The sequence below is a fragment of the Cnephaeus nilssonii genome, assembly GCF_951640355.1.
Source record: "Cnephaeus nilssonii genome assembly, chromosome: 10".
Lineage (NCBI taxonomy): Eukaryota > Metazoa > Chordata > Mammalia > Chiroptera > Vespertilionidae > Cnephaeus > Cnephaeus nilssonii.
This window is the reverse complement of record NC_137081.1, coordinates 47,212,495-47,227,530: the sequence shown is the minus strand read 5'-3', so window position 1 is coordinate 47,227,530 and position 15,036 is coordinate 47,212,495. Positions and strand designations below refer to the sequence as shown.

The following is a 15,036-nucleotide window of genomic DNA, read 5'->3' as shown; positions in this document are numbered from 1 at the left end:
TTCCTGCTGTTTTTCTCCTATTCTACCTGCAGTCTTGATAAGAGAAAAAGTTGAGCACTACAAGAAGATTAGAACCTCAGACTCTTAAATGTTGCTTCTGTGCTTTTTTGAAAAAACTATGCTATCAAATGTTTCCTAAAATTAATTTAGCTTATTGTTATAGATTTATCTGTTATTTTTCAAAAATTATACAAGGTTGGGGAACCTTTTTTTCTGCTTAGGGCCATTTGGATGTTTATAACATCATTCTCAGGCTATACAAAATTATCAACTTAAAAATTAGCCTGCTATATTTGGTCAAACATTTAATTAACTCACCCCTAATGCCTTGGCAGGGCCAGGCCAAATGATTCCATGGGCTTATACAGCCAATGGGACCTTCAATAGATACAACTCGGGATTCTAATCTTAACTCCTTTCCTGTAACTCTCAGTTCAAATAGCTAGATGGACTAGCTATTAAATACTGGACTTAGAAAATATAAATTTCCACTTAAAATGTTTATCTAAAACATGTTGACCAAAAGACCTTTTTGTTTCTTTATGAAAGCTAAGAAAGAAGAAAAGAAAAGGCATAAATCCTCCTCATCATCATCATCCAGTGACTCAGATAGCTCAAGTGATTCTCAATCTTCTTCTGATTCTTCTGATTCTGAAAGTGCTTCTGAAGAGAAATCAAAAAAAAGAAAAAAGAAACATAGGAAAAATTCCCGAAAACACAAGAAAGAAAAGAAGAAGCGAAAGAAAAGCAAAAAAAGGTATTAATTTTACTTTTTCAATACTAGCTTTATATTCTAATTTCCTTCTGTTTATAAATAAATCTGTTGGGATTTTGGATCAATTATATGGAAACATTAAAATAGAAATATTTTATAGCTTGAAGTATTAAAATCATTTTGGTATTCTACAGTCTCTAGATTAAATTTGGGTATATTCATTTCTATTTTCAACAAAACCATTCAGTTAATTTTGTCTGAACTCAGTGTAATTATACTTTTGGTTTTCTAGGTTTGTAATTATGGATAGAATATGAGATTAGTGAGAATTGAAGTAAACCAACTATTGTTTTCCTTATTTTTTGTAGGAAATTTTTGCTCTTTTGTCCTTCATTTTCTTTGCTCCAATATCCTTTGCATAGGATAGAAAGCAGATGTTACTGTATTTGTTTGCCCCGTTTTGTCTGAAATAATGTGTTAGTACTAAAATTTGTCTTTATATACCTATTTCCTCTAAAACAACTAATTTCTTTACCTGCATTTTAAAGCATTTTAAGTTTATTTAAGTTTACATTGTCCAAGGAATTTCATATTTTGGGCTCATTTTAGTGGGAAATCTTTTTTGAAACTGTAACAATGGAGACGTTTGGTTTTAATTTTTGGTTGGTTAGTTGGTTTGTCACGGGTATAGGATGGTGTATATATTGAGATATCTTAAAGAAAAGAAGTACCAACAATTGGAAATTTGGAGTAGACACATAATAACTAAATGAAACTTGTTTTGTGTTTCTATTAAGCCCATCTAGTGAAAGTGAGGCTGAAAATCTTGATGCACAACCCCAGTCTACTGTCCGTCCAGAAGAGATCCCTCCTATACCTGAAAATAGATTTCTAATGAGAAAAAGTCCTCCTAAAGCTGATGAGAAAGAAAGGAAAAACAGAGAAAGAGACAGAGAGAGAGAGTGGTATGTGCATGTGTATGCCTTGTAGTACCTTACAATCTTTAACGTAATCTCTCTTTAAAAAAAAGTGTATACTTATTTTAGACAAAATTTAATTGGTGACTTTGTCACAAGATTGAAATCTTTCTTTAGAGGGTAATGTTCATAAAGCTCCTTTTTGCTAGTAACCACATAGGTAAAAGGATAAATTGACAATGCAAACAGATTTTGAGTAACAGTTACTTTTTAAGAAAAGTAAGCACTGTAAATGCTAAAAAGATGTTAAGTGGAATTCTAAACCAATTCCATTTAAAAATGAGATGTGTTTTACTGTGTTATTTGTATACATTAAACTTTTTTTCTTTTTAAAATGAACTTCGTTGAGGACAAATTTACATAAAATAAAATGCACCCATTTGAAGTGTACAGTTCAATTATTTTGTATACATTAAACTTTTAAGTAAAAACCATTTTCAGTTTCTCTGATAGGGAAAAAATGCTGTTTTCTTTGCATGATTTACGATATTTTGGTAATGAAAATTGATACCATGTTCAAATACTTGCAGAAATTTTCTATATAAAAAGTTGAAGTCTTTCTCTTATTTATGAAAAAGAGGAATGTTATAAAAGTAATACAATTCTGAGCAATCCCCCAATACTTTCATAATACAGTAAAACCATAAAATTTAATATTGATTGAATTTTTATTTTTCTTCAGGTATTAAGTTGTACTAAGGAAGTAAATATTAAAGAGAAAATGTTTGAACTACTTTAGAATGACCTTTTCAAATATAACTTATATGGATATTGTTAATGCCAATCAATATTAACTCATTATTTGAAAATAGTTTTCCTTTTTGGTATAAACCATGGTATAAACATCTTGCTAATTCAGACTACATTGTTTCTGCTTAGTTCAAAATGATTACACTTCACTATAGTTTTATTATCAATGGACAACTACTCATCCTATATAAATAAAAGGCTAATATGCAAATCAACAGAATAACAGACCAACTGGTCGCTATAATGCACACTGGCCACCAGAGGGCAGATACTCAACGCAGGAGCTGCCCCCTGGTGGCCCCTGTGCTCCCACAGGGGGAGCGACACTCAGCCAGAAGCCGGACGCACAGCTGGCGGGTGAAGTGGTGGTGGCGAGAGCCTCTCCCACCTCCATGGCAGCACTAAGGCTGTCCAACTGCTAGCTTAGGCCAGCTCCCGGCAGGGAGGGCGCAGGCTGGGCTGAGGGAACCCCCACCCCCGAGTGCATGAATTTCGTGCACCGGGCCCCTAGTAAGATAATAAGGTACTTTGGAATAAGGTAGTTTTAAAACTATTCTCTCAACAGCATATGGCCTATACTGAGCTCTTCTGGTGATTTTCCTTAGCACTGTCAGGTTAACTTCATCTTAGTAATGATTATAGAACAATGTTTTTCAACAGGGTACAATTGGAATTTGGGGACAAATTAGTTCTTCCTCATGCATTACAAGGTTTTAGCATTCCTCACTCCTGGGCACTTAGTACCAATAGCACCCTCTTCAGACATTGACTGTTGAAAAAGTGCTTCGATTTTTCTAGATAACTGTTAGGCATTGATAACATTCCTGGTTGAAAACCACTAATTATATATGATTTTAAATTTATTACTTTAGGTCAGCAAAGCTATATTTCCCAGATTTATTTTTATAAAATAATGTTTTAATGTTCTCTTTGCTTCCTTCTAGTAATCCACTTAACTCCCAGCCTGCTTCATACCAGAGGCGACTTTTAGTTACTAGGTCTGGCAGGAAAATTAAAGGAAGAGGACCGAGGGTAGGTGATTCTTTTCCCATAAATCCTTTTTTATTTATTTCAGAGAGAAATGGAGAGGGAGAGAGAGAGATAGAAACATCAATAATGTGAGAGAACCATTGATTGGCTGCCTCCTGCACACACCCTACTGTGGATCAAACCCGGAACCCTTCAGTCCACAGGCCAACTGAGCCAAACCATCTTGGCCTTCCCATAAATCTTAATAGTATTGCATTTATCTTAAAATAATTTGAGTGTTTCTTAAATAGTTATATATGTAAGTAACTAAAATTCAGAGTAGGTGTGGGTATTGAATTATGTTCTCTTTTCATAGTAACTTGTTTGTGTTAGTACTTCCAAACTTAAAATTCATGGGATGTTAATAGATTTTTACAAATACATGGTGTAAAATGAGATGAAAGTCTTTGCTGTGCCCCCTTGTTGCTTCCTGACCACTATGTCTCTACTCTTGTTAAAAATTAACTCTATTGTTACATTCCATCTCCTTTTTTAAATATATTTTTGTTGTTGATAGTATTACAGATATCTACCCTTACTCCCCCTTTACCTCTTTTCTCCCACCCCCTTTGTCTTTACTAGATTGTCCCTGTCAGAATTTAAATATCTGTTTTTAGCATTTTAGAAACTTAGGTATACTTGGTATATTATTTATTTACTTCCTACTCATTCCTCAGCCATTTCAGTTTGTCATCTACCATTCTCCTGAAAGCAGCACTTGCCATGTGGTCAGCTTCCTGTCACAAAATCCAGTGGATCCTTTCAGTCTTTGTCTTATTTAATATCCCTACCGTAATACTCTTTTTGCTTTACTCCCATCATATTTTCTTCCTATCTCTGGCTATTCTATCTTGCATTTCCAGTGCCAGTTCATACCCTTCTACCCCACTTTTAAATATTGTGCTACAACAGGGTTCCAACTCTTCTCATTTTGCATATGCTCCTTGGATAATCTCATCACTCCCATGGCTTCAGTGGCTCCCTATATGCTGATAAATGTCAAATTTTCATCTGTTCTTCTCTCACCAAAGGCTTATTTGACAGCCATTTAGTTGCTTAATGGGCACCTCAACTCAGTATATACAATAAGCACTTTCTCTTCCGACCTAATCTTCCTTTAGATTCCTGGACTCGTGACAAACACTACCACATGTACAGTTACTTAAATTTCAAGCCCAAGAATCATTTTGTTTTTTTCCTTTCTTTGCTACCATATATATCTTATTCATCACCAAGTCCTCTCAGTTTAACCTCCTAAATCAGGGGTCCTCAAACTTTTTAAACGGGGCCAGTTCACTGTCCCTCAGACCGTTGGAGGGCCGGACTATAGTTTAAAAAAAACTATGAACAAATTCCTGTGCACACTGCTAAGTCGGCTGCTAAGCCGGACAGGAAGCGGCGGCAAAAACACCCGGTGGGCCGGATAAATGTCCTCGGCGGGCCGTAGTTTGAGGACCCCTGTCCTAAATACTCTGAAATCTATCTGCTTCTCTCAAACTCCACTCCAGTAATCTTAATTCAATTCATCGTATATTCTCAGAACTGTAAATACCTTCCTAACTGTTCTCATGGCAGTTCTCAAACTTTTTTGTCTTAGGACCTCTTTATACTCTTAAAAAACTATTGAGGATTCAAAAGAGCTTTTGTTGATGTGTATTATATCTATTAATATTTACTCTTCTGGAAATTAAAACTGAGAAGTATTTAAAACACAAGACTACTGTATATAAGCACATAATCTATTAGCTATGAAAGCAAAGACATCAAAACATGCCATGTTGTCTCTGAAAAATTACATTGTGTGATAAAGAATGAAAGTGGAGAAGGCAAATAATGTGATATTATGAAAATAATTTTGACCTCACAAATCCCTAGACCTTGCTGAGTCTTGGGATTCCTAAACCACACTTTGAGAATCACTGATATAATCTTTTCTCCAGAGTGATCATTTGAAAATGAAAATCTAATTATGTCACTCCTTTTTGTTGTCCTTATGATAAATCCAAAATTATTACCATGACCTACAAGACCTCACAAAAGCTAGTCCTTGCTTATTTCATCAGATTATCAAGTGCTACTTTCCTTTGCAATTTTGTCTTTAGCCACACTGGTCTGTTTTCTGATCATTTCTAAAACATGCTATTTCTTCCTATCTCAGGACCTTCAAACATGGTATATTTCTATGCCTAACATGTTCTTCCTCACCCATCTATCCTCACTCCCTTTTATCTCTTTTTCCTCAACCTTGCCTAGGTATCTCCTAATACATATTCCGTAGTTTTTAGCTTTTACTTATCATTTTAACTTTCCCACCCTTTCCCCACACTAGGTTAGATATCTTTGTTATATATTCCCTGAGCGCCTTTTACTTCTCCTTTTATATTTATTCTAATTGTGGCTGAATATATGTTTCATATCTGTGATAATATGTCTGTCTCTGTTCTCCTAACCTTGTAGAATATAAGTTCCAAGGGAGCAAAATCAGGTGTGTCTTGACTCACTAATATTTCCTCAGTATGTGGTCAAGTGGTTGGCCATCCTAAGAGTTGAAAAACTACTGGTTGAATAAATGAGTATCTGTACATTTACTTGTTATTTTGTTTTTTAATAATGTGGGACTGTTTGCTTTGAAGCATCAAGATCACGTACTTCCAAATTGGAACTTGGCAACTTGTGAGGGTTCTTGAACCTATTCTGCTTTAGCATCATTTAAATAGACAGTTCTCTAGAGAAGGTGTGGGTGGCTAGAGTTTCTGTGGTTAATGCTTATTTGGAATTTCAGTATGTTTTTAAAGTATTTCTTTCTCATTGATTTCCTATCTAAAAATTGGAGAAATTTTAGTTATTTTAGAGGGCATAGAAATATCAGACACTTTATTTGAACCTAGAAATATATACACTTCAGCTATGGTATAATGCTTTTATATTTTTATAAGTTAATTTTCCCCTTTTATTTTCTTAAGCGTTATCGAACTCCATCTAGATCCAGATCAAGGGATCGTTTCAGACGGAGTGAGACTCCTCCACATTGGAGGCAAGAGATGCAAAGAGCTCAAAGAATGAGAGTATCAAGTGGTGAAAGATGGATCAAAGGGGATAAGTAAGATTTAATTATATTATTTCAAATGTAGTGAATATAAATATATTTTTACTATAGTGCATCCAGTTATTTGTAGCCGTTTCTGGGTATCTTAAAGGAAAATAGAATATCATTTTAGCTAATGACACCAGTTTTTTCTTAATAAAAAGGCTTTTTTTCCCCTCTTATATTTTAGGAGTGAGTTAAATGAAATAAAAGAAAATCAAAGAAGCCCAGTTAGAGTAAAAGAGAAGAAAATAACTGATCTCAGGCATGTGTCTGAGAGTCCAAACAGAAAAAGTGAAAAGGAAAAGAAAATTAAAGACCACAAATCTAACAGCAAAGAGAGAGATGTCAGAAGAAATTCAGAGAAAGATGATAAGTATAATAAAAACAAGGTGAAGAAAAGAGCCAAATCTAAAAGTAGGAGTAAAAGCAAAGAGAAATCAAAGAGTAAGGAAAGGGATACAAAGCATAATAGACATGAAGAAAAGAGGATGAGGTCAAGGAGTAAAGAAAAGGATCATGAGAATACAAAAGAAAAAGAGAAGTCCGATTCTAAAGGAAAAGATCAGGAAAGGAGTAGAAGTAAAGAGAAGTCTAAACAGTTAGAATCAAAAAGTAATGAGCATGATCATAATAAAAGTAAAGAGAAGGATAGACGTGCACAGTCTAGAAGTAGAGAACGCGATACAACTAAAGGCAAACACAGTTACAATAGTAGAACAAGGGAACGAAGCAGAAGTAGGGACAGGAGCAGAAGAGTGCGATCCAGAAGCCATGACCGTGATCGCAGCAGAAGCAAGGAGTACCATAGATACAGAGAGCAGGAGTACAGGAGAAGAGGAAGGTCACGGAGCCGAGAGAGAAGAGCTACACCAGGACGATCGAGAAGTAAAGATAGAAAGAGAAGGAGAAGAGATTCACGGAGCTCAGAGAGAGAAGAAAGTCAAAGCAGGAACAAAGAAAAACATAGAAACCAAGAAGGTAAGAGTTCACACAGAAAAGAAAATTCTGAGGGTGAGAGGAGAATGCACTCTAAAAATCGTGATCATAATAGTTCAAATGATAACAGGGATAAAAAGGCTGATAGAGATCAAAGTCCATTCGCAAAAATAAAACAAAGTAGTCAGGACAATGAATTAAAGTTCTCCACATTAAAACATAAGGAGGATGAGAAGACCAGATCCTCAGTGGAAACAGAAAACCAAAAATCAAAGGGTCAAGAAAATGACCATGCACATGATAAAAATAAAAAATTTGATCATGAATCAAGCCCTGGAACAGATGAAGACAAAAGTGGATGAGTGAGTTGTATAAACTTATTTCCATTCTGTCTCAAATTTTAAGTTTTAGAGACTTGCTGATGAATCTCCTTTATGTTTCTCTCATTGTTTTGGGTTGTTTGTTTGTCCTTTTTTTTTTTTTTAACGTGGACTTTATTGAGTTGATCTTTTGATAATCTGCAAGCTGGATAATTTGTACTGCTAAAGTTTTAATAAACTTGAAATGAGAAAAACACTTTGGTGTAATACTGTGTGCTGTGTTTCACTATTTCATGTATACATTTTTGTGTTGCAACAATCAGCCAATAGCAAACACGCTATCCCTTAATTTGTGTGATCAGCCATTTGGAAACAAATATAACTGATTGTTGGAATACATTGTTACAAAAGCTTGTGTTACTCATTATTAAAGTAACTTTAGAAGCCACTTGATAGAAGAAGTCTTACAAAGATTTTCTGATTGGATTTATGGCTTATAGTAATTTTTATGCAGAAACAGGATCCTAATAACTTGAGATCTTAAGACATTACTTTTGATGTTATAGTAATTTGTGCTTTAAAATAGATATTTAGTTCTTTATATAGTATTTCATATGCTGTTCTTTATAATTCCACTCATAGCTTGTTTCATGATAATATTTTTCATGTCTACTTCTGTTTTGCTTAACTGTCTCTAAAAATAGTTGAATTTTTTTTTTCAGTTGATGTACTGATTAAGCTTGACTTGCTGTTATACAGCATCTGACAAGTAATCTTGGAAGATCAAACTGTGATTCTCAATCTGTGTTGATTTCACTTGCTTTTAGAGAACCTTGTTTATTATCCTTCTCCAAAATGGAAAAATACTTTTCTCACTAAAGCATACCACTTGTGCAACTCTTGTAAGTTTGATTCTAAAAATTGTTAGTATTGACAAGACTTATCTTTTTTGGCCACTGACCTATAAGAGTTGAGTGTTAATTCTGCATGTTTTGCGTTCTTGGTGTGTGTGTGTGTGTGTGTGTGTGTGTGTGTGTGTGTGTGTGTGTGTGTTTAACTTAAACTGCACTAATTCTCATAGCTGTTTCAAATGGCAAGAAAATATCTCTTTTTAATATATGTATCACAGTAGGCTGTAGCATGTTTATGACTGGTTTCTTTCTATTCAGGTGGTTTATACCATTAGTGTTAACATTATTTTAACTGGGCATGTATAACATTGCCACTTAGAGTAGAAAATTGCAAAATTTGATAGCTAACAGAGTTAAACACTAAAGATATCTAAAGTCCATTTAGAATTTTATGTGTTGTACATTGCTATTTTTGTGATGTGTGGCCTTTTATTCTGTAATTTCTAAATAAAATACTGAACATCCAGCAAACACAAAACCTGCCTCATTTGGAAAGCAATTTTAGAATTCCAATTAATAGTAACTTCTAGAGTGTTTTGTACTTTAATATTTGTCAATATAGTGTCAGTTTCTTGGTAAACCCAGTAGCTAGTCAATGCTGTTAGTACTAAATGAAGCAGTGCTTAACATAATGTGATTAATACATTAATGATACATTTGGCATTATGGTAGTAGCTGTTTGCATAATGAATAATAGGGTAATTATATGATTGTTTGGAATTCCTTGAAACAAATATCCACAGTGAAGTCTTTCTAGTTTTTTTCTTTGATTATAAAAGTAATAGATGTTTATGATAATTCAGGGTGGTTGATTCCTTTGAAACTTCGAACACACACCCACATTAGGGTAATTGAGTCTTGAGTGTATAATCTCTTACATATTTTAAATTAGTTATTGTTTATTTTAAATTCAGTACATTGCATTTTTAAAATCTTTGTTATATACTTTTTGCACATCAAGAAAGATGCTATTTAAGAAAGGATTTCTAATCAAGTTCTATTTTTTTTAAAAAGCCACGATAAGTAAACATACTTCTGTATTGTCTGATCCCAGAGCTTTATCTACTAAGAATTATAGGCAAGTAACAATAGGGGGAAAATTTAGTAATTTCTATAAGTATTTTATTTTCGTTATCAGAAGACCAACTCCATGCTAAGCCTTTTATTAGCTGTTTTAACAATAGAACAGATTTTGGCAAAGGAGATGATAGGTGTCAGGTTTTATATTCAGAATATAAAGACATTTAGAAAATGATTAAATAGCATTTACTGTACCTCAAGTCTTCCTTTGCATCTGAATAGCACACAGCTCAAATGGTCCTTTCCTCCCACTACATTTTTAATAGTTGTACCACCTTTAGTTATTACTTTGAACACACTCGGTTTTCCTAAAAGTCAGCTATTTAATACCTTCTTGTAATTTTATAGGTATGTCTGAGCTTACAGTTTACCTCTAAGAATCTTTTTAAATATATATAATTAATTTCAGAAAGGAAGGGAGAGGGAGAGAGATAGAAACATCAGTGATGAGAGAGAATCATTGATCAGCTGCCTCCTACACGCCCCCTAGTAGGGATTGAGCCCTCAACTCGGGCATGTGCCCTGACCAGGAATCCAACAGTGACCTGATTCATAGGTCACTGCTCAACCACTGAGGCACACCGGCTGGGAACCTCTACGTATCTTTGAATTAATATCCTCTTAAAGATTTAAATAAGTTTGTCTTTATTGCCCGAGAAATTTTTTATGATTATTATTTCAAGTGAACACTTTTTCTTCCACAGAAATTGACACAACAGAGTGATTGATACTAAATGACCAGTAGAGAGAGGAGCTGCTTGATTGCTTTAAAATATTTAAAATTATACAGTTAGAGAACTCATACATAGACCATTGTAGTTCTTAAGCTCCTTAAATCAAAGCCTTCACAGAATTTTTAAAGAATTTGACTGATAAATCTATCTCTGCACAAGTGTGATATTGATTCATATTGGCTTTATTGAATTGCTTTTGATTCTTGTACCCAGTGATAGATAGGAAACTGAAAAGTAAAGATTTCTTCATGTTAAGGATAGGAACACATTGGGTTTCTGGTATTTTGAGTATGGTATTAACTGACAGTTCTAGTTTGTTTTCACGTTAGTATGTTTTTTAATAAGTAGTTCGTTGTGCTTCACCCTAGGTGGCAATTTTTTTAAATCAGACTTTGAACCTTTAATAAATTTCTAGAAACTTGTTTCTGTTTACCTTTGCCAGAAGGCACTTTAAATATATACCATATAGATGATTGTTATAGAGAAACAAAAGTCGTTTTTCTGTCACCTTTTGGTCATGTTTACTATAATTATTCAGTTTATTATTCATACATTTAGAATTGAATGGAGTCTCCAAGGATTATAGTTTTATAACCGGTTTATCATCATAAAAAGATGTGTTTTGTTATAAATACTTGCTTAAAATTAAACTCCAGGAAATACAGCACTGGCTGACTCCTGCCAGTAGTGGGCTTTCCAGCTGCCTTTAAAGGGTTCAGGCAAAGGCAAACTCTGGGCTGGGCTGTGACACAAGAAGTCAATATTAAAGGAAAAGAAAAATCACATAAATTTTTAAAATTCCATCAGCAAGGTAGGAGAAGGGATTTGTTGAGGCACGGGAGGGAGTGGTGGGGCTGGTTTGTGTTTCCCCCCACAACCCCCCCTTTTTCTTCTTCTTAAAGCAAATTCCTGTTTACCGATGTGAGTTTTCTTCCCCTTTGAATGTTTATAGTGTTTTGAAGGATCAGTAAGTGAATTGGGTATTAGTATGTGGGGATGTTAAAAGTTGTGGCTGCTCTCATTGTGGAAGGGAAAAACCAAGTTAAAGCACTTCTTTTCCAAGTTCAAAGTCACTGTGATGTATATTTTTTTAATGAAATTTAGGAATAAAGCTCTTGTTACAATTGTAAAATGTTTCAAAATGCTGCTTCTCTTATCATTAGTCTAGTACCTTAAATTGTTTTCTGCAAACTGCATTTTGTGGAATTTAAACTCTGAAACTATATCAATTTTTATAGTTTGTATTAAATAAACTATACTATAATAAATAGTTTGTTTTTCTATTTTTAAAATTGTTTATTATTTAACCTTTATTTTTATTAAAAGCTAAATAATGAAAATAAATCAACTAAAATACAATTTTATTTTACCCATGGAGATATAGAATGTGTATTAGGGGGGGAAAACTGAGTAGTGTTTAACAATACTGAACTTCTTTAAGAATTTAGCCAGTAGTGATGATTTCCAGAAGGTTTAGGAATAAATCCTAGTGTAAATGTTTAATCATGATGCTTCCAATTGCGTTGTGTCTTTTGCCTCAGCAAGCTTTTAAGATTACACTTGGAATTTGCATTACTATCTAGTAGAAAAGCCCATTTGCTTTTTAATTTCCCAGCATTAGGAACACTATTATATCCTTGGCCCTCCAGTTTAAGTGTTCTAAAACCATATAAATGTTAATTGTAAGAAAAATTGACTCTAGTTTTTGGCTTCTTGTTTGGTTGTTATTTAAATGAGATGTATATAGGCAAAATTTACCTACCTAACTTGAGAGTTAGTCACAGAAAATATATATGCTTAGGTAAAAACGTTCTGACCATCCAGTGATTTGTGTGTATTAACAGGTGAATATTATTAAACTTTCAGGTTCTGGAGTGTTTTTTTAAAATGCTTTATTTAACCAGGAGAATATGTAAAATGTAAGTGCTTCATCATATGGACTGTGCAAATTGTGTATTAAAATACTTTTAGTATCAATTTGCTTTTTCTATTTTCATTGCTTTCTAGGTTTTTTACTAAACATTTCTTAATCTAATATTGTATTTCCTTTTTATTTTTAAATGCTGGTTCGTAATTTTTTACCCCCACCCCTCATAGTCCTCAATACCCAAAATGTCTTGGTTTTAGTTTACATCTTTGCACAAATTTTACCTATGGGTTTCTTTATTCAAAGTAGCAGATTAGAGCAGTTAGTATGTATCCACTGTTCTGTGTTTTGCCATTCTATTCTTTACACTAAATTGTTTGTGATTAATTTAAAAGCTGCACAGCCTTTTTATTTTATTTATTTTTAATGTGCTTAACTCTAGTAGAAAGCCCAGCCCAATAGAATCCAATTATATATGTTAGGGAGAAAACTAACTATGTTTTCAGTGTCTTATCCTTCACTTAGTTAAGTTGGTTATAAAACATTTAAATAATCATTGTTTCCTGTTTTATAATGTGAAGATAACTTCAACCAAAACTAGTCATCACCCCTATATAATATACTCCCTAAAACACTTGAAAGGAAAGAATATATGACAGAGGTTCCCAGATTTTATTAGTTCATTGTGCCTTTACATGGCAACCCTAGGCCAAGTATATATATATCCAGTAGTTGTATTAAATAGGTAAGTTCAGATAGGTAAAGTGTGCCCTAACAACTTGGTAGCTATGAAAATAATTATATCACTCATATTTAAAAACAATTGGTTACTAATGGGAGGTGTGCAACTTAGTCATTGCACTACTCAAAGCTTGGAATCAGATAGAATGCCATCACCCTTCTGCAGTATTATGGCTACTTGCATTTTATCTCAGCAACTGCTGAACATCCAGGTTTATAAAGATAGGATGTCATCGAAAGGGATGGCATATCTAATATATTGAAACTGAACTTTCTTAAACAATTAATACCTGTAGAGTCTTACAGATGTCAAATACTGTTTACCTTTAAGTTTTTAAAATATCCTACCAGTTGTGCCATTGCAAGTTCACTATAGTCCCTTAGATCCCCTTGGCACACAATTTTGGAATCATTGTATACAGTGTTCTTTTTAATATTCAGCTACATTAGTCCCTTAGCAGGATTTGTTTAACATGGGATCCATAAGCCCTGAAGTTATGATTTGGAATGATGGCTTTGCTTACAGAATCATCTATACCGTTTTGGTTTTGTGTTTCTTTTTTTTTTTTAATATTTTATTTATTTATTTTTAATATATTTTATTGATTTTTTACAGAGAGGAAGGGAGAGGGATAGAGAGCTAGAAACATCGATGAGAGAGAAACATCGATCAGCTGTCTCCTGCACACCCCCCACTGGGGACGTGCCCACAACCAAGGTACATGCCCTTGACCGGAATCGAACCTGGGACCTTTCAGTCCCGCAGGCTGACGCTCTATCCACTGAGCCAAACCGGTTTCGGCGGTTTTGTGTTTCTTTAAAGTATAGGTGGCCATCCTTGTCCAAGATATGCTTAATCACAATCTGGGGTATGGGCAAGAGTCACTGCCCTGTGTAGCCTATGAGGATGGTGTGGAAGTCCTGAAATTATGTGCATAATGTGTGGGGTGGGGTGGGGGGAATAGTACACCTTACTGCTCAAGGAGCTATAAGTTTCATCAGATTCCCAGAGGATCATGACATCAAATATTTTTGCTATAAGACTTGGTCCCTGAGAGAATGATGATCTGTGTAAGTTACACCTATACTCAGCATTTCCGTTTGTAGAAATCTATTTCAAAAGTACACTGATGAAAATATGAAACAAAGCTGTTATTTGTAGGAATTTATAGTAGCAAAGACGAGATCATACATATCTATTGGTATGCCATTGGTTGAGTAAACTGGTACAAACATGCAACAGAATACTGTGCCATGTGGGGGGAAATGAGGGTCTTTATATACTGGACTGTGATCTCTAGGATATAATAAATGAAAAAAGAAAAATTGTTTTATGCAAGAGTTAAATGAAAATACGCATATTTGCTTATTTTAAAAAACAGTAAGCAAAGGACAACAGTGAAAAGGTAACCTACTTGTCTGGGAAATGGAGGAGAAAATTTTTCAAATCATACCTGATAAGGGGTTAATATTATCCACAGTATGTAAAGAACTACAACTCCACCAAAAAAGCTATGGATGAACAAACTCAAAAGGACTCAAATAACATTTCTCCAATGTTGGTAAATTCACAACTGATAAACTGGAACTGTAAATCAAAACCACAATGATACAGCACCTCATGTCCGTTAGGATGGCTATTATCAAAATACTAGAGGCCCAGTGCATGATTAAATCATGCATGTGTAGGGTCCCCTAGGCCTAACCTGCCATCCAGGCCATATCCACTGCCCCGCAAAGCCTAGCACGCTCCGCGGACACTGCTAGCAGCCTGCTCCCCACTTTTGATGGCAGGGGGTCCGCTGGTGCTGGAGTGGACACACAGCTCCCCGCTTTCGATCGCGGGGGAGCTGGCTGGCTGTCCGCTGGTGCACCAGGCCTTTCGAAA

General features: G+C 34.5%; 1 protein-coding gene across 4 annotated transcripts in view; it reads left to right on the top strand.

Moving 5' to 3' along the window:
• The window catches only part of PPIG (peptidylprolyl isomerase G), a 44,046-nt gene extending 35,975 nt beyond the window's left edge, over positions 1-8,071 (top strand). For all 4 annotated transcript variants that reach the window (XM_079782586.1, XM_079782585.1, XM_079782587.1 and 1 more), the window contains 5 exons: positions 550-757; positions 1,513-1,680; positions 3,387-3,474; positions 6,435-6,571; positions 6,747-8,071. In XM_079782586.1, the coding sequence (XP_079638712.1) occupies positions 550-757; positions 1,513-1,680; positions 3,387-3,474; positions 6,435-6,571; positions 6,747-7,857 (1,712 nt within the window). In that variant the 3' untranslated portion in view covers positions 7,858-8,071. The remainder of the gene's footprint in view (positions 1-549; positions 758-1,512; positions 1,681-3,386; positions 3,475-6,434; positions 6,572-6,746) is intronic.
• Positions 8,072-15,036: the final 6,965 nt, after the last annotated feature.